Source organism: Astatotilapia calliptera, chromosome 4 (assembly GCF_964374335.1).
Source record: "Astatotilapia calliptera chromosome 4, fAstCal68.1, whole genome shotgun sequence".
Lineage (NCBI taxonomy): Eukaryota > Metazoa > Chordata > Actinopteri > Cichliformes > Cichlidae > Astatotilapia > Astatotilapia calliptera.
Genome location: NC_137425.1, coordinates 26,138,768 through 26,158,364, shown reverse-complemented (window position 1 = coordinate 26,158,364; position 19,597 = coordinate 26,138,768). Strand labels below are relative to the sequence as shown.

The 19,597-nt window shown below is 43.2% G+C and overlaps 1 protein-coding gene across 3 annotated transcripts; it reads right to left on the bottom strand.

The window, feature by feature from the left end:
* Nucleotides 1–489: 489 nt before the first annotated feature.
* Nucleotides 490–13,336, bottom strand: triobpb (TRIO and F-actin binding protein b). Of its 3 annotated transcripts, none has more exons than XM_026165692.2 (12): nucleotides 13,275–13,336; nucleotides 9,818–9,874; nucleotides 8,536–8,604; nucleotides 7,905–7,994; nucleotides 7,536–7,645; nucleotides 6,240–6,669; nucleotides 5,391–5,628; nucleotides 4,898–5,009; nucleotides 3,937–4,096; nucleotides 3,702–3,800; nucleotides 2,849–2,935; nucleotides 490–2,091 (listed from the first exon to the last, which is right to left on the bottom strand). In XM_026165692.2, exons 1-12 carry the CDS (start codon nucleotides 13,278–13,280, stop codon nucleotides 1,930–1,932), a joined length of 1,620 nt encoding a protein of 539 aa, XP_026021477.2. In that variant the 5' UTR covers nucleotides 13,281–13,336; the 3' UTR covers nucleotides 490–1,929. The 3 variants fall into 3 exon arrangements, with proteins under 3 accessions (XP_026021477.2, XP_026021478.2, XP_080157119.1); XM_026165693.2 differs by lacking the exon at nucleotides 13,275–13,336 and adding an exon at nucleotides 12,134–12,487; XM_080300993.1 differs by lacking the exon at nucleotides 13,275–13,336 and adding an exon at nucleotides 12,270–12,487 and having other exon boundaries at nucleotides 9,818–9,850.
* Nucleotides 13,337–19,597: the final 6,261 nt, after the last annotated feature.

Here is a 19,597-nt window from a genome sequence, read left to right as displayed (position 1 = left end):
TCCAGAGAGTCCATTTCATTCAGGATGGGACATGAAGGAGATATTAGTTAGTCTAAGGAGCTTGGAAAGAAAAGCGTCTGGACTTCTTTAAGTTGCTTGAAGACATTTCACCTCTCATCCGAGAAGCTTGTTCAGTTCTCATGCGAGATATTAGGCCCAAGAACCAGGACCAGGCCTGCTACTGGTGTGATGCTCAAAGAAGGGCATCACACCAGCATCAGGACGACTACCACTGCTCTATAAAGTGACCTACAGCTGACAACTTGTGTCCATATTTCTGACCAAATTGTGAGAAATAGATTCTGTGAGGGTGGCATGAAGGCCTGACAGCCTTTAGTGGGACCTGTACTCACATCTCCAACACCATGCAGGGTTTTTTTTTTCTTTATGAAACGTATCCTTACATTAGATTAAGCACAGAACTGAAAAACACAAACGTCTGCAGGTTTTGGGCGGATACAATCTTGCAGAAATGAAACGTACATTATGTGCTGTTGAACGTCTTTTATTGATTGCAAAAATGTTTATTTACAAAGATGACAAAGGCTCTACTGTACATTAAATATGAACACGTTTTTAAAAGTTAGATAATTCTTTTTATCGCAATACATACCGTCAATACAAAAAAACTGGCTCATTGATGCAACACCTGTCATTTGCTGTGATGGTGGCACACAGTATGCCAATAATGATCAGGAGAGACTGGAGGCTTGAGAGTTCTCAGCCATGGCTTAAAACTGAGGACATCTGTGATACGGGACAACATTCATTCAACAGCCTTTAAAAGCAACCAAAGAAAGCTGAGCTGAATCTGCTTCTGTACGATCACAGATCAACTTCCAATCCAGCCCCACCCCCTTAAACCGCCAAGGAATTAAACATTTTTTGCTGTTTTGTCCTGTTTTCATCCCAATAGAGATTTTTGAATTTTATATTCTCAAACCCGACAGAACATCAGCAAGTTTCCCAGTTCAAAAGAAAAAAAAAATACAGCAAATACGTTTCTTAAGTACTGTGTGCCATTTTCACAAAGTAAACATGCCTCAAAAGCTGTAATACAGAAAACTGAGATGACAGCAGCTCTTCCGACCTTTGCCGTCTCAGGCAGCACATAGGGCCAATGAGAAGTTTATTCATCCAAAAATTAAAAAAGAAAAAGCTGATACAGTATGAAGTCTTTATCTACAATACCACATTTAAAAACAACAACAAAAAAGATACTCAATAAAGCTTTCCAGTTTTCAGACCAAGTGTGCACTCATACACACCGCTTCCACTCAAAACCAACAAAAGCCAAACTAAAAAAAAAAAAAAATTAAAAGTGCAATTTTGTACATTATATATGGCCCAGTGTAACGTAACCAGCTAATGGCTACTCTATGCTGCTCATTAAGCTAGAGAGAGAAGGTTGCCTTCAAAGCTTTCTGACCTTTATGAAGCCTGGTGACATGGTTTAAGCAGTAACAACGTCCAAAGAGGTAGCAGGTTGTACTAAACTGATAGATGAAACACGGTTTTTCCCCAGGAGACTGGGCTTCAAAGCCAGATGTGATTTTACTGCAGATTTTGTTTAGTTTTTAAATATTGTTTTCAGATTTGAGTCACAGTTTTATGCATTGAAAGTACTTGGTTATATCAAGGAACAAAACTACTTGGAAAAAGGTCATACTTCAGGTTTAAATACGCTCTTTCACAACTATAACCACACAATAGAAAGCAACGAAGGCAAACTTCTCTCCTGTGCTCTTATTGGCAGAGTGATTAAAATTTAAGGCATTATCAAAGTCTCCACACAGCAGGGACTGTCCAGCAAAAACAGTAACCATCCTTTCGTTCTCCTAAACAACAAACAAACGAGAAAACATCTGTTCCATATCAGTCCGCACTGGTCACCATGTCTGACAGAGCTTTAGTACCAGAAGTATTCTCTCAGTGGTCCAGGCTGTTCCCCAGCTTTTGCCCCTCCTGCAGAGCAGCCATAGCCAGCTTCAAGTGCTCCTTTAGACTCCGAATCTCTCGCTCATTTCGGCCCTTCATCCCACTCAGTTCCTCTTGCAACTCTCCATATCGCTTACAGGCCAGCTGTTTTTCCTGTGGAGCAGAGTGACAGAAAATCTCTCAGGCTATCTCAGTGACATCACATCCACTGTGAAGGGAAAAAAACAAAAAAACATCTTGCATGCATGTTTTAAACTAGCTAAATTACTCATGATCTGCATTTTCTATGACAATGTTGGCATTCACCTATAGACTGTACATCAAAGATGACAGTGCTCTTCAGACCTAAAAAGTCAATATGTCTTCTACAGAGCATGGTGATTCATTTAGTAAATTTTGGTCCTCATTTGAGTAAAGAAAAGAAAAAAAAACACCTTGGTACAAGTCGATCTGAGTAGGTACTAATGGTTGGAAACCTCTCGATGAGGGGGAAAGATTTGTACTCCCCAGAAAACCAACCAAAGTGGTTGGTAGCTGTTGCTAGGTGAAACTGGTCACAAAGAGGGTGCTGCCAAAAACCTCACTGAGATTGTTCTGAATGACAGCAGACTGCCGCAGTTGCCAAAAATGACAAGCCAAAAACTAACTTGTATTTGTAGACAAGTCACGGAGCAGCAGGGCGGAGATGCGCCCTGCTAACCCAGCTAGCATTTGATTAAAAGCTCTACCGTCTCATCTGAACACACCTTGTTTCAAAACACCAAAAAGGCAACAGCGAAAATCCAACACAATGGGAGGTCACAATAACTACTTGCATCTTTTATTTACAGCCTATTGGTAAATTCATGAAAAAAATCCACCCCTCAAACACACACACACACACCCACACACACACACACACACACTCTACCATGTTAAGGAACTGCAGCTCATTTCTTAGACAGCTGATCTCTTTCTGCAAGTACTGTAACTCGTTGTCTTTCATCCTGAGTAGAACCTGGGAAAAAAACAAAAAAATAAAAAACACATATTGTGGGCGTTTCCTTTAAATGACAGAACAGCCTGCACTGTAATTTATGTAGTTGTAGATAAGGGCCGGAACACCACTGTCATTTACTTGAGAGGCCAAAACGGTCAGGCTGAAGCATATTCTTGAATATTTCTGCAAACATTGACAGATTACCGTAGAGTCCAACTCAAACTGCATTCTCCAGTTGAATTTGGAGAGGTTTGTACTGCTGACATGTTTGCTGTGACCCAAATGCATAAATCATGCTAGATAATCTGCAGCTGTTACAGTGAACTATATTCGCAGAGATTTATTTTTCACCCAAGGCCGAATGTACTGACGACAGAGAAATAGATTGTAGTGGAATTTACAGCTCGCTGGACTTTACTAAAGTAGTTTTTGCAAAGTCTAATCTTTGGCAATGTTCATTGTAAGCATCCACAATTTCAACAGTATAGATATGAGAGAAAATAATAAGTATAACAAGTACTCATTTGAATGCCTCATCTATGGCATCAGATTGACTACAAACAGGTATCTTTATGTAGCTGAGCACAACACACCCATAAAGCAGGCCATTTCTTAGGCTTGCTGTCAGTTATTGTTGTTCTTCTAAACTAATGCTGCAGCTCTCGGTGCAACTTGCAGATTTTCACAACCGTTTCACGCTGGTATTGCTTAAAAAAAAAGTCCTAGCAGATACAGAAGTGCCTGGTATGCTTTCAGTTTCAGGTATACATTTAAGAGTTGTTACCTCTAGCTCACAGGGCATCCTGTTTTTGTCCTCTGAGCCGTGATCTCTGATGGCAGATTGTATTCGTTTCATCTCCTCTGTCAAACGGGCCTTTAAGTCCTAAAGGAAAAAATTTGGCCTGTGTGATTTCAAGTAATGGCCGTTTGTTTGTAGAAATCTGCATACACATATTTAGTTGGGGGCTGTAAAGTGAATGCATCATTCTTCCCAGCTGAGTCTACTGCAGCTGACCCACCTGGTTCTCTTTCCTCAGTTGCTCCATGTCTCTCTCCTTGCGGCTGATTTCCCGTTCCCTCTCTGCGTTGTTCTGTTCAGCTCTGTTTAGCTCCAGACACTTCTGAGAGTAGCGCTCAGACAGTCCGGCCAGCTCTCTCTGCGAGGCCTGAGCTTCTGCCCTGCAGCAACACAAAGAAAACTGTGTTCACGTCGGGGCTTCGGTGAACCAAATCACTGATACAACAACTTCAATGCTGCCGTTTCACATCAAGTTTTTCTTTACTCTATTACACATCAGCAGCAGTTACACAAAACAATATATATTTCATATAAAAAAAAAAAAATAAAAAAAAAAGAGTTGGACAACCCCTTTTTTCACATTATGAAAATATAACTAGAGTATAGTAGGTTTCCTTCGTGGTGCTCTTTTTTTCTTCATGACTTGAGTATTTCCTCCTGTGGTTTTAAAACCTCTTTGCTACTTATAACCAATGACCACAAAAATAAGGAAGAGCATGCAGAGGTAAAAAATGCAGTGTAGGCAACATAGTTAAGCCCTAAAATGCAGGTTCCAGCTGCAGCCACTGAGACAGTCTGTGTCAAAGGCCTGCGACGCTTACAAAAGAAAACTAATCCATGACCAAATTCTTCCGCATTCCTTAAGCGCCTGACAGGACCAAGAGGCGGCTGTGGTAATGGCCTTACTTCAACGAGTCTGCAAATTCAAACTTTTATTTAACAGAATACCCTTTTATGGCCACGTAGCTCCCACTCAAAAGCAAAAGGACATGTTCACATAAATTACCAATGAAGGCCGAGCTAAAAGGAAGGGTGCAGTGGAAGTTTAAGCCGCTTTCTGATCGTTTAACAAGTAAACAGGTTATGTAATCATCCGTCACATCATCATTGTCTCCATAAGTATCAGTGTGACCCCAGTACATCTTTAAGTCACTGGCAAAATCTGATCTAAAGTTACGTACTGATGCAGAGCTCGCAGAGTCTGTGAGTCCACCGCGCCGCTGCTCAGCCTCTTCACTTTCTCAACTTCTCTTTCCAGCTCCTCTTTGTGTTTCTTCTTCAAAGCCTCCATCACTGAAACACAAACTCGAGTGTTACACAATGTTTTCTGTTGTAAGTGACATTATCACACCATAACTTTACTGAGAAGGGGAAAGTTATCAAGAAAGACTGAAAGCATGTTGAAAGCACGGTGAAAACATGTTTCACAGCCTTCAACTGCATTAAAACAGAAGGATGTATACAGGTAGACGTGGCATAATACAGTAGAAATCAATTCTACTAAGAACATTCACAGGCAGGCACTGCACATTATGTCTTTTACTACAAAAAATCATGGTCATTTATAGTAATGTCAGTAAAAGTTTAAATTAAACCTGTAAAAGTTTAGTTTAACAGCGGCTATTGCTTCAGAATTTAGCAGTTAATATGTGGCTGATGTGCTTTTTGACTGACCTCGCGCTGTGTCCTGGGCCTCCTGCAGCAGCAGCCTGTCCTTCTGGGCCTCCAGCTCCTTGACTTGGCGGTCGTGTTGCTTCTGCAGCTCTTCCAGGGCCTGCCGATGAGCACGCTCCATGGCCAACAGGCTGCGGCTGCAGGGTGCCTCAGGGCCACAGCCACCCCGCACACCTCCTCCGCCGCCTTCCCCTCCCTTCCGCTGTAGTTGCTCGACCTGCTGCCTCAGTGACGCCACCTGAGAGAAGAAAAAGGCGGAGGTAAAGCCTACTGAAAGCTGGTGGAGAAAGCTGATCAATGTGCCATTTTACTGCAACACACATTTGAGTCATTTCTTTCCTACAGGCAGTCCAATGACACCAACACTTACTCCAGAGCTACCTTGGGCTTGACCTTTAACCCTATTCACTGCTGAATTTATGAAGTTGGTCTAACAGGGTTTAAGTTTAAGAAAAACCATTCAACTCTCTTTATATATAAACAAAACTGTAATTCAAGATTAAATATGCTGGGATTCTCTGTGCTTATAAATCATAGTAAGGTGTGTCAGGTATAGACAGCCTTAGGATTTGGAAATGCAAACGATTCAAAACAAAGTCCACATCACACACAGACCAAAAGCAGGCATGAGTTTCAGCAGTATTTTTCCAGTTTACTATCTGGGTCCTTCTCAATCCCACACCGTCCGTTTGAATCATGTGCTTCATCTTATTTAAGATGGAAAACACTGCTGAAAAGCATCCGAAAGCAGTGGAAAACGATAAGAAGTGTTTACTTCATCCATAGCGATGAAGAGTTAATTTGCATTTTATGTCATGTGCAAATTGGAAAATCATCTCCACGCACTACCTCCCTCTGCAGCGCCTCATTGGCTGTCTGGCCGGAAGCACGTGATCCCACTGATGGTAAGGAGCTCATCTCCTTTAAGGGCATCTGTTCAAACTCTGTCCACTTCTTCTCGATTTCCTCCTCCATGCGTAGCTTTTGGTTTGATCCGGTGCCCTTCCTGGACAGCACGGCATCCCACTGGCTGCTTGTGTTCTTCTCCTCCTGCCTTTGGCTGTGCTCTCTCCCCTGCCCCTCTCCTGCTTCTCTCTGACTGGCAAGACGAAGGCTAGAAGAGGCGGGAACAGGGGATAGCTCAACGTAGTCAAACCTACGATGAGAAGATGGGGTGGAGGCCGGGACTTCTGACTGAGCTTCACCATGGCGCGATGTCGGTCGACGAGAGGACAGCAAAACGCGATCGTGGGAGTTTTCCTTGTCGCTGTCGGGTAATCTAGAGAAGTTTAAAAGAAAATTTAAAAAAAAAATTATACATAATGGAAAAAGAAAACCAATAAATCAAATTTAAATCAGCAGAGATTAATCAGGACTGAACATTGCTCTACAGCATGAACACTCACATGAACACAGCTGCTGGTGAGTCATTACACAAGCAGAACATTAATAATCCAAATAATTACGCTTTGACTCATTTTGAACCATCACAGCAGAAAGTGACTTGTCAGGTTGCTGGTACATGTACAGACTCTTGTGTGGTCAACAGAAAATGTCCAAGAATGTGATGCAAGCAACTCTTGAATTTAGTGTAAGCTAGCACTTCAGCCCAGCCTTCTTAGATGTTGCCCTTCAAGGCAAGAGGTTGTAAGCAACACTAAGAGTTTATTAGATGTTTAGCTTTTAAATAAATCCATTTTTATATGGTTACTATGACAAACACCTCCCACAAGTTGCTCAAGAACAAAGTACTTTTTGAAATGTCAAAATACTTCATGTTGGACAGTGTGTGGGAGACATTTTGGGTCTTTATGGAGTTTCTTTGTAAGTCTATCTGCCTGTGATCAGGCAGAACAGTGACAAGTTACAAGATATATGCATTCCTGTGGTTTGGCCATATGTATTCCCCAGAATACCACCTCTGTAAAAACGAGTGGAAGAAAGAGATTCTCTTTTTTGAAACTATCTAACTATTCTGATTCTAGGAGCCACCCCTGTGTGTCTAATCATAACTACATTTTGCCATAATTACACACAAACTTATAGTTCAAAACATTATTGTCCAGACTGTATGGCATGTTTTTACCTGATAATAAACACTCTTTTTATTTTAATGTTAATGTTAACATGTCTGCTCATAATTACTGTGTGATGTCAGGAGAGCTGCTGGGCCGAATACACTTCTTTAAAACCTCTATCCAGTTCCGCCTGATCCCAGCTGTCATGGCAGACAGCATGAATGCAGCCTCCCGTGTCTGAAACACAAAAGAAATATAGGTTATGGAAACAAAAAAGAAAAAGAAAAATTATGTAATAGGGTTGGGATGAGGAAAAACTGAAAGAGATATACAGAGAGAGAGGTGGAAGAGATAGTGACAGAGATGTAAGACGTGATTAGTAAGAAAACACAGCAGGAACTGTTGAGCGGGTATGGAACTGATAAGGAAGATGAGAATGGGTGGATATAAAGATGAAAAACAGTCACAGTCTACAAAAGGTGCCAAAAACAGTCACCTGTATCTGAAACCCATAGTTCTTCTCCACATCAAATTCTGACACATTGACACAGGATTTTAGGTCAATCTCTCCATCCAAGTCATCTTTCTGTACATAAACCACAGGAACATGGTTTGCATACTTCTCTTACAATTTCATATTCTCATTATAAAAAAAAACAAAAACTAGACTGCATATAAAAGATGGACATAATCACTATAATGTCATGCACTGGTTGACCAAGTCCACTTTTAGGCCTCAAGCTGAGCATTTTCACAACCTTACAGGGGTGAACCTGACTGAAAAACCACAGCCCACCCATATGGCAGTGACATGTTGACCACCATGCATCACTTTTTGAGTCTAATGGAACCATATTTTAGAAAGAGGACATTATACTGTATTTAATGACACTTAAAACAAGTGAGCAGGACCATTAACCCTTTAGAAAAACATTTAATGAGGTCATAAATCAAGTGAGCAGTAGTGTCATTTCTATAGACTTCTATTTCCAGCCATATGATCGCCCAACTGCTGCAGAATGCAAGATTAAAGCAATTCTAACATTAGCTCTTCTTTTCTGACCAATAAGCTTTGTCCATCTTTTATACAGTCTGCATAAATAATGCAAGTTTGCTTCAATACATACCTCCTCTGCAGTGGAGTCCCTGTAATACTTGAGTCCTGCATCAGTCAGAACAAACCAATGCTTCTTCCACTAAAGAAACAAAGACTGAATTACTGGAAGCAGCAACTCTAAAAGGCCAAATATGTAGACAAGTAAAAAAGAAGATTTTCAGTCCTCTATGCAGTCCAGTTGAAAATTAAGTACTTCCTATTCGATAGCTTGTAGAACCACCTTTAGCAGGAACAATTCGAATAATTTTTTGTTTCACTTTATCAGTCTCTTACGTCTTTGTGGAGGAATTTGGCCCACTCTTCTTTACAACATTGCTTCCGTGCACTAAGGTTTGTGCACATTTTTTTATGCATAACTTTCTGAAGGTCCTGGCTTAGTTCTGAACCTTGACTGGGCAATATCAGCACCTTGATTCCTTCTTTTTCAGCCACTCTGTAGTACATTTGCTGCTGTGCTTGGGATCGTTGCACTGTTGCACGACCCAATTACATCCAAGCTTTAGCTGTCAGACAGGTGGTCTCATAAATGACTGTAGAATACTTTGGTATGCATAAGAATTCATGACTGACGCAGGTGGCCAGGTCCTGTGGCTGTAAAATATGACCAAATCATCACACCTCCACCATCGTGCTTAACAGTTGGTCTGAGGTGTTTGCGCTGATGCGCTGAGTTTGGTTTTCTTCAAACATGTCGGTGTATATTAGGCCTAAACATCTCCACTTTGGTCTCGACTGTCCAAAGGACATTGCTCCAGACGTCTTGTAGTTTGTTCAGATCCAACTTTGTAAACCTACGTCTAGAGCAGAAAATTACCAAAACTTCTATTTTTTAGATACGCTCACACTTGCTGATGATCAATAAATCAAGGCAAACATTTGAATGGAAGCAATCAGGGTGTACTTAGTTTTTCACATGACTGCATATTCCTTTGAAAAGTCTTTTTCACATGGCTTGAAAACAACAACATAACACGCCATCTAAGACTGTATCAGAATTATTATTATGTTCTATTTTTTTTGAGCGAGCCTGGTCTGTAAAAGCTGAGACAAACACGAGCAGAACAGGAAGCCTGCATGTGTGAAGCGAGAAGCTCTCTCACCCACCCAAGCGTTTCATTCAAACAGAGGACACACCTGTTATGCCTCAAGCCACCAAGCTATTAACATGATAACAAAGATAACCTGCTGCTATCGCCTTACAAACAGCCTCTCTCATTAGGAACGAGTGATGCTGGGAAGAGGCTAGGAAAGGAGAAGGAGTGACAGGAGGATATGACTTGGCTGCACTTTACCTCCCCCCTCTCGTCCAGTTTTGACATCCATCCCTTTTTGAAGTTCAGGAGGTCGGGCTGTGAAGCAGAACAAAGTCAAAGTCGCCAAAGAAAATGCAACAAAAGTTCAACGCTTTTTAACGAAGGAAGAAAAAGTGAAAGTGAACAGAAACAGAAAGAACGAACTAGGGTGGACAAACCACACAACCCCATATTAAAGAGCGGGTAGCGTAGTATAATTACAACAACATTTATGTTATGAGCAGCAGCTACATCACTACAGGTTTATGTTATCATTGTACATAAAGACCAGAGACTCCTGCCTTATTTTGCCACAGAGGCCATAATTTGGTTTCCAGTGTGAAGAAGTGATAGGCCAAATCAGTTAAAGCAGTTTATATTATATTACATCCTCTACTGCTTTACATTTAACAAGATGGTAAAGCAGACAGTATTGAGCTCACTCAACAATCTATATACATCAACAGCACTGTGTTTACGTAACAGGGTGCTGCTCTATTGCACTGCAGCAGGTCTGCTTTAGCTTCAAACACGATGACAGGAAGAGGAAAACATGTGCTAGGTACCTCAAGATGAGGTGATCCCAGATCAGAAGATTAGCCAGCAGCTTCTTTTTTCTTCCTTTTTCCAAGCAATACACTCCTCACTTGGCTTATCTCTCACTCACCAACAAGTACATTCCTCGCTTTTTAAATCTGTCTGCATTTGTCAGCTCATCTCCAACTGGCATCTCGCTCCCCACGACTTTCCACTCTTTTTTTACTTTGTTCTTCTCCCATCTGTTTGCAAGTCTGTACGCTTAATATAATTTCTCTCGTCTGTCCTGTCATCTTTAACTACCCCTTTTCTGTATTTATGTTCCATTATGTACTTGCATTCTTGCAAGCCATGGTACCGCCCACTTTCTCTCTGTTTGAGCCAGTTAATATATGCCACTGATCTCCTTTAATCTAACAATGATACAGTCTGATGACTCCCAACAACAGAGTATAACAGGAATAATGTAGGGAGAAACCCCAGGTTTCCTTTTATTCTTAATTTAATTAAGTTGAGCTCTTTAACTGAGAAGCATTGTTGGGTGTAGACACACACACAGTCGAGCATCATATTTAGACCTTTGTTCACTGAGCTCTTTTAATGTATTTTACTTTTTTTTCCCCAGACTTATTTTTTCCCCACAGAGAGCATTTTGTTTTTTTAAATTCTGTTCCTCATTTAGGTGTAATTGCACCTTACTGTGCTATTTTCTCTGTTTATTTTATTGAGCTACTGTATTTAAGCTCTGTTGTTATAGGTTTTGTTTAAGAAAAACAATCGAACTTTAAATGGCTTTAAATGGCTTTAAATCCATAATGAACACTGATTGTATGCCTTGAAAAAACAAAAAAGACAAGTCTAAAATACAACAGAAAGTTATCTGTCAAACCTTATTACAAATTATTCACATCATGTCAAAACATGCCCATGAGCAGAAACAGGAAGCAGATGGTTGACGTAGAAAAACGGACACCTGTTAAGCAGTAAACCCTTATACTATCAGAACCGTGACCTTGCTTGAAAAGGTCATAAACTGAAGAAGGGAAAACAGTCAAATGAACAGACAACATCACTTCTTTTCATCTCCCGTTTCCTGTCACTATAAAGACGTATTGTCTGGTGAGCTTTGTCCTTAAGGTTAAACAGGTTTCACCTTTTTTTCTTATTGTTAATGAGAGTGTCCCGGTATACAGTACACTCATTCTAAGGCCAACTCCTAAATTACTATTGTTTGGACAGCCAGTACTTCTAGGTTATTAAAAAACACCTGCCAGCTTTGCCTGGCAGTGTCTGCCTGTTTGCAACCAGAGGACATGTGTCACAGCTGGCTATAAAAAAAAGGCACACACAGTTCAAGCTACAAGCTAGTGCCAGTTACTGTAAACAGTAGCAGTAGGGTAAAAGGGGAGGAAACTACACCACGCTTTGAAACCAGTGTCAAGTATTTCGTTTCGACAGCAGTTACTTTACTTGTTTTTCTCCATACGAACCACAAATAAAACTAAACGAATAAAAGTCACTTCTAAGCTAGCGGTAACTTCATGTACACACCCCTCGAAGTCAAACAAACGCTCGCCACATTAAAACTAGCTAGCTTTGTAAAGCTAATATACGTTAACATCTATGATAAACTAGCTAAACACTTTAACCCAACCGAGCCGAGTGAACGGCTAGCCGAGAGGCTTCGTTTGAAAAGTAGAGGTTCAGGAAGACGTGACAAGCAGGAAAAACAAAGTGTTTTCAAAGTACAGCCGTACAGTGAAGGAGGGTGCCGCTTACCGTCATGATAACAGGATCCGGGGAGGGTGAGATAAAGACAAAAGTACTGTTACCGCACAAGCTTAATTAGCTATTTTAAAAAAAATCACCTTACTTTATCGCAGGAAAAGTTAAGATGAAACCCCGCCATTCATACCCATGTTAACCCAATCAAGCGAACCGCCAGCGTCCCGAGCACGTACCCCGCCTCGTTAAGGGGAGAGTGCGTCCATGTCGCTGCACGCGGACGAGTTTTTCGCGTTTTAAAAACAACAGCAAAAACAATTTTTCAACTTTGTGACAAGTGGAGCGGAGCTAATGTAGCGCTTCAGCCCTGCTGCCTGTTTGCTCGCTGCTCTCGCTCTCTGTCTGTCTGTCACTTCCTGGGCGGGTCCGCGAAGATCTGTTCAGAAAACAAGCCTACCACCTACTCCGTCGCCCCCACCACCCCCAAAAAACTGCCTGGCTATGAAAAGGGGTCCGGGGAGCTCCTGCGGGGGAGAAAGTGGGGATCAATCTGAGTCTCCCTGGAATCTCCCATGGAAAATTTTACCCTCCTTATTGACTGAAGCCACACAGGTATTCCCAACAAGATAAGATATGGAGGGGGAAAAAAAGTCTGTCAATCTAAAGTCCTAGTCTGCAAATACAAAATCCTGACATTCCCTGGCTTAGACAAGCTTTCTCTTCTAAACTCTCAAAAAAGACTTGCCACATTTTCCCGTCTGAAAATCTCTTGCACATAAAGTGGCACCCCCACCCTCTACCAAAAGCCTCTCTTGTAGCTATTGGTTTCAGTTCAGGAATTTCAACACATGCCCCAGCAGACCACAATTGACAGAGTTCAGTCAGTGTTGTGAAATGACTGCAGGGTGTAGGTAAAAAAGATAGACACGCGACTGTCAGCTGTTAAAAGGAGAATTTAAAGAGTGTAGGAACAGACACACCAGCAACCTTAACCTTAAGCACCTAAAAAGCTTTTGCAGTTACAGACAGGAGCTGTGCAAACACTGGTAAATATGTGACAAAAAGGGATATTTAAATAGGCGGGACTGCAGTAAAATTAAAACAGCGGTTTTATTATGGTGAATCGCAAAATACATGTGGCACATGCAAGGCGTGCAAGTAAGCAAGACTAAATATTTTTGCTGTGTAAACATACCTGCATTTGTTCGGATCTGTGATAATAACCTTTCCAAGAACTGCCCTCATCCGCTGTGGGACTGCCCGATCTCTGGAAAAGAACAGCTTGTAGTTATTAACCAAATCAATACGGGACTGAGCAAACATGTCCCATCCATAGAGGTGTTTTGTTTTTAAACCTGATGTGTGGTATGTGGTAGATGAAGTTAGGCATTAACATATTAGGTAATATAATATATTAATAATATAATATAACAATAAATGCCATTGCAAGGTTTTATCAGTTCCTACACCCTTCTATACCATTTGCACTCTCTGTTCCCAGTCTGCCCTACTGCTTACTTTCAGATACCTAAATCAAGAAGCTAAAAAAAAACCGTGGGTTTCTTACATCCTTTAATTAACTGGCATGGGCCTGAGCCGGCCTACCTGTAATGAGGTGGAGGAGTGAGCTCGAGATAGATACCCACTGTGCCATTCTCTCTCAGTGTCTCCTGTATCTTCCCACTCTCTGGAGGGAAGCTTGCTCAAGGAGTGGCTGAAACAGCAGACAGGTTATTAGTGTCTCTAATTAATCCAGTTGAATGGAGTAGAAGAAGCAAAGCTGGCAAGAGATTATAGATCCTCCAAGAAAATGTTGGCGAGTAATCATACCACTCAACAAATGCTCAGTTTAACATATGCAGGTGTAACATGAGTCTGACCTGGCTGGCTTGAAGAGCTCCTGTCTTCGGACGGACTGCTGGTTCTGCAGCCTCCCCGCGTGGCTCGAGGCCTCGCTGTGATGGATCATTTTGACCTTCGGTACATCAGCTATCATGGCATACGCCTCCCTGTTCCGCCCTGTAGATCCCACAGAGAGCCGGCCTGACTCAGAGGACTCCATGGAGCTTTGCGAGGAGGTGTGCCTCTGCATTTGAATGGGAAGTGAAGGGCTCTCAGGATGACGGGAGGTCCTCTTGTCATTAGGAGAAGGGCAGCGGTCTTCGCGGATGTTTCTACCGACACTGGATCTGTTGCTGCTTGGGCTCCTTGGTCGTTCCAAGGTGACAGCAGTGGATCTGTTGCCACTTCCACCATGTCTAGAGGGCGAAGCAGCCCGAGATAACGAGGAGCTGCGGAGGGAATGAGTTGAATCTCGCCATGAGCGTGGTGAGCGATCAGAGTTGGATTTTGTGTCAGCGTGGGTGTTTTTTCTCTGAAAGAAATTACCAGAGTCTCCATTAATGGCACTTCTGAGGACTGAGTACCCCGGTGGATGACTGCTGTCTTTCCTAGAGGGGGAGGAGTTGCGGCTGTTTTGATTCCTGCTGTTGAAGGAACTGCTAGTTTCTGTTTTGTGTGCCAAACGTTGGTCAGAAGCATCAAAAGTTCTCCTTAAAGATGACGAGCTGTATCTATCATGACTTCTGACTGAGCTGTTAAATTCAGACTTGTGCAGCAAAGGCTGAGTAGGAGTCTCGTAGCTTTTCCTCAAAGGGGGAGATTTATGACTTTCACGACTACGGCCATGTAATAAGCTACCGGTGTCTGTTTTCTTCAGCTGATACCTGCTGGGGGTGTCATAACCCCTCCTTCCAGGAGAGGAAGAACGGCTATCCCGACCTCGACTGCTCCTGGCAGGGCTTGATTCAGTCTTACGCAGTATGGAATGACTTGGTGTATCATGACCTCTTTTAGATGGAGACGGATGGATGGGGACTTCTTGTTCTTGATCTTTCTGCCCATTTCTAACAGATGGGTTACGCAACAGAGCCTGGCTCTCAATATCATAACCTTCTCTTATCGGGGACCCACAGCGTGCGTGGTGACTGCGTCCATTTAGAGACATAACGGACTCAGATTTATGAAGTAGTGATTGGCTAGATGAACTGTAGGTCCTCCTTGGCGGTGAGGAGCTGCGACTGTCAGAAGTCCTTCTTGATGGAGATGAAGTCCTTCTGTTATACACACGTCCATGTGATAAACTAGTGCTGGTTTCAGTTTTGTGAAGAGGCATTTGGCTTGAACTGTTAAAGTCCTTCCTCTGCGGAGATGAGCTCCTGGAGTCGCCACCCCGACCACTTAAAGACCCATTTGCTTCTGTCTTTCGCAAGGTACTCCTAAAATCAGAAATCATGCTGGATTGGGATTTGACTGAACTGGCAAACGATTTGAAGTTTCTTGGCAGGGTTCCCGACTCAATACGTCGCCCATGTGTGCCTTGCAAGGAGCTTCTAGACCCCGGCTCCCTCCCTGGAGACCTCCCCCCACCGTCAAAGTTAGTCCTGCTGAGGGAAGCGAAGGATTCGCTGCGTCGGAATGTCGGGTTTCCACGTGAGGGAGAAGACGAGCGAGACTGCAGAGCCGAGCTTTGCCTCGGGGAGTTGTACGACCCCGACTGCTGATAGGAAGAGACAGGAGAAGAAGGGCTTACACGGCCGTATGAACTGCCGAAACCCTTTCGTCTGCTAGAGGCCAGCGACTCCGCTATTTTAAAGGGAGTAGGGCTCGGAGAGCGAGGGCCAACTTGTGCCTCGACTTCAACTGCAATTTCATATGGGTCAGGAGGAGGGATTTCCACATCCACGTCCTCATCCACAGCCTCTGGTATCGGCCTTTGAGAAGCCACACCAAGATTAGGATTTCTGAAGGGAACGATGTCTTTTGGCTCGACGTTCCTGTTGCTGAAGATGGGATGGCCTCGCTCGAAGTGGCGGAACGGGCTGTCATGGAGCGAACGGGCACCTGCTGCCCTCCCCAGCGAGAAATAGCCACTTTCGCGCTTCTCTCGCTCTTCTTTCAACCCTGGAAGAGAAGAAAATATTTTTTAAATAGGATGAAATAGAAAGACGCAATGGTAACAGAAATAGGAGAAGCAAAGGTCAAAGTTCAACCTCTGAGCAACTACCAGAGGTTTCCTGACACAAACCGAGCTATATTGTATTACTGATAATTGCTCTTGGACACTTCACCTGATGACAGCAAATAGTATTGCCAAGTAAATAACACCTCTGGCTGTAACTGGATATAGATTGGTCAATTGCAGCAAGTCACAAGTTTACTAAAGACTCAGTCGACCGCTGTACGGAGTATTTGTAAATATCTTTGGCGATTCTGCTACCTCTGTTTCTCTCTTTCTTATAATTTTTCTTTGATTTATGAGTCTAATGTTCTAAGAAATTGATTCAGCAACACACAATGTCAGCCTACAAGTACCCGAATGTCTACTGAAGCTGTCTCTGCTCCGAGAGTCATCCATCCAAGCCCTTGGGTTGGGCCGGTGGGGTGGCGGGTCAAGCCGGGTCATATCGAGTTTGACCAGGTGGCGACGGATCGGTGGGTATTCGTCCTCTGCACTGGCTGAGCCACTGAACTCCTGGTAGTCGCTCTGCTCACGGCAGCTACGTGGAAGAGGAGATGGAAGAAGAATGACGAGAGCAGAGATGAACGAGGTGAGAGATCGGGAGTGGGGAGTGAAAAGCAAGAGAAGAAGTCAGAGAAAAGGAGAAAATTTGATCAGTTTAATAGACACGTCATAAAACTTAAGCCATTTTTCAGGTCAGAGAGCATGGTGAATGCAGGAAGATCAATATAAACTACAGTACGTTTTAAATCTAACTCCACAAACTCTCACACTACACTTTAGAGTCATTGAATTGCCATTGCAGCTCCTTTTATCATCACGATGCCTTCTTTCTTACCTGTCTGTGCTGTCGTCGTCAGCCTCGCAGATATAAAGCTCGCAGTCGGGGCTCAGGATGCACAAAGAGGGCTCCCCATAACCCAGATGAACTCCATTGACATCGCAGTAGCTGCTCACCACTGACAGACCATCAGAATCCTCCTGATAGGATGAGAGGGAAAGACATGGACAAATCACAATTTTGCGGCAAACTCCATCCCTCTATCTCTCCAAGTCACAAAAAGAGGAGAGGAAGTGATGCGCCTCCACCGGCACGTGAAGGTTCACTGAAAGTACACATCAGAGTGCATACATGACAAACCCTCTTCGTCTGGCTCCGGCTCCTGGAACAGCAGTTTTGATAATAGCGTCTGTCCCCTCTGTCCTCCCTGACAGACGCTCACATGTGCTGCTGTTCGATTAGGGTTACACCTCTGTAACCTGACCTGTCTCATGGCTTTCCTCATTAATATTTCATCACTTTTTTTTTAACTCGTCCTCTGCATAAACTTTGCCGTCTCAAGGAATGATTGAAAACTGTCTGCAAATGCCAGAGAATGACAATCCCCAACACCTCCTAGGAATCTACAGGTAATATACTACGGGATCTAAAAGAAGCACAATCAGGTGTAAAATATGCACATAAACAGATTATTGCAAACGTTTCATAGAGGCATATCAAACAGAAGCTGGGGCACAGGTTTCTGCCGTTTCGAAACTGTCCAGAAACATGCCCATCCTCTCTGAACCCCCGTCTAATATTACAAGTCATTCCCAAGAGGGCAGTAAATGATCCAGCTTCATTCATTTTTAATAGAAGCCACTACTGCTACCCTGCTCCACACCATTGGCTCTTATTCTCCGTCTCTGATCTCTCTTTCATTTACTCACAAGTAGTAAAGTTTCAGACATGATGGCATTTACTTTGTTTACATGTAAAGTTGAATGGGAAATTCTTAATTGGTCCTTTCTTTAACCAGAGAATCGAACTCTAGGGTTAAGTCAGGTGTACTTAAGTTTAAGAGTAATCAGTAGATTATTAAATTAAAGTTAAAGCAGTACAGCAGTGCCTTATTGATTCCTGCACCAGAACATCTGATCTCAGTGCTGCGCTGCCTTACTGCTTAGACCTGTGACCTCTAATGCATCTTCCTGCTGCTCTTCACGTCCAGCTAATCCCATCACTCAGCGCACATTGAGTTCTCATTATCTCTTCCTGGTTACCTTGCTGCTGTTGCTGTGCACATCACCGTCCTGCTTGTCTCACCTTGCTGCTGGTGTCTCTTTCCTCCGCTTGGGAAGAAATCGGTGTTAACGCTTCTCCCTTTCTTGACCCAATCCCGGTTTTAGCCCCGGCTCCGGACTCGGCAGCAGATATCTGTTGCTGCGTGACCTCAGTGCTCTCCCCCGCACCGGCGTGCAGGTGCCTCTGGCGCAGGCAGTCGTGGCAGCGGGAGGGGTCGAAGATATTGGGCTGGAACTTGGGGCAGATGGGCTCATCACCGGAGAGGGCCATGGTGAACGCAGAGGGAGAACCTGGATGTTCATTGCCTCCAACAGAGAAAACTGGGAAACCACAGCAGGAAATATGCAGAAATATTTATCTAACACTTGAGGAAGACATTAAAAAAAGACTGTCAAATTACAGAAGTGTTTCTGCACATTTAATCTAATTTGGTAATGTACAGAGCAAGCATGAGCCACTAATGCGTGATTGTGACACATTACTGTAAGGTGGTGTAAGCAGAGCAGCTGCAAACAGTGCATACTAAAAAAGGGGTTTTTGTTTCAGGACGTGAGAACTGTTAAGATCACTGATAACTAACCGCACTCGCAGCTGATGAAATACAGTCCAGTCAGAGCAGTTCCACAGTACTACACACCACAAGACACATGCACTGTAACCAAGCAACTTCTACAAGCACCAGCGCCTCTGGTAATAGTCAACATGTCAATTAAGCCTTTAATAGTGTAAAACTGAGGATGGTAGAAATATATAAAAATGGTTTTGTTATGAAAAAGATTTAAAATTACCTGACAAGAGGGACTCCAGCCTTCAGCGTGTCATCATTAAGGATGAACTGCCCATCAGACCCCCATCAGGCACATGCCTCCTCTTCCCCATGCTCTCTGTCCTCCCGGCCTGCCAGACACTTGAATCAATCTGATTGGCTGCTCTGACAATGAGTGAAACTGCAGCATCTGTGCCATCCATGGTGGCTCTTAGCCGACACGGCTGAGACCCTGAAGCGCACACAAACCCCAGGACCAAGATGGAGCCAGTGGCTTATTGGTTCTCCTATTGAGCAGCTGTATTAAATATCATGGGCTTTAGAAAGCGAAATGAAACGCTCATGCTAGCGACAGCTGGCACACGCTGGCTCAGGTTAACGTAAATAAATAAACACCGGCGAGGTGGGGGTGTTTAACATATATTAAAGCCGCTGGCTGTTTATCGTTCTACATGAAACTGCTTGGTTCTCCTTTAGATCACACAAACACAGGTGATACTCAGCTAGGAGGAAATACAGAGCTAAGGGTTGGTTTCCTGATGTTCTCCAGAGGATGTTGACAACAGCATCAGGTTTCCTATTAAACAATAGAGCACAGTGGGACAAAATTCCTCACAGGGCACGCTGACATAATGTGACATATGACCGCAACATGAGATCATCAGA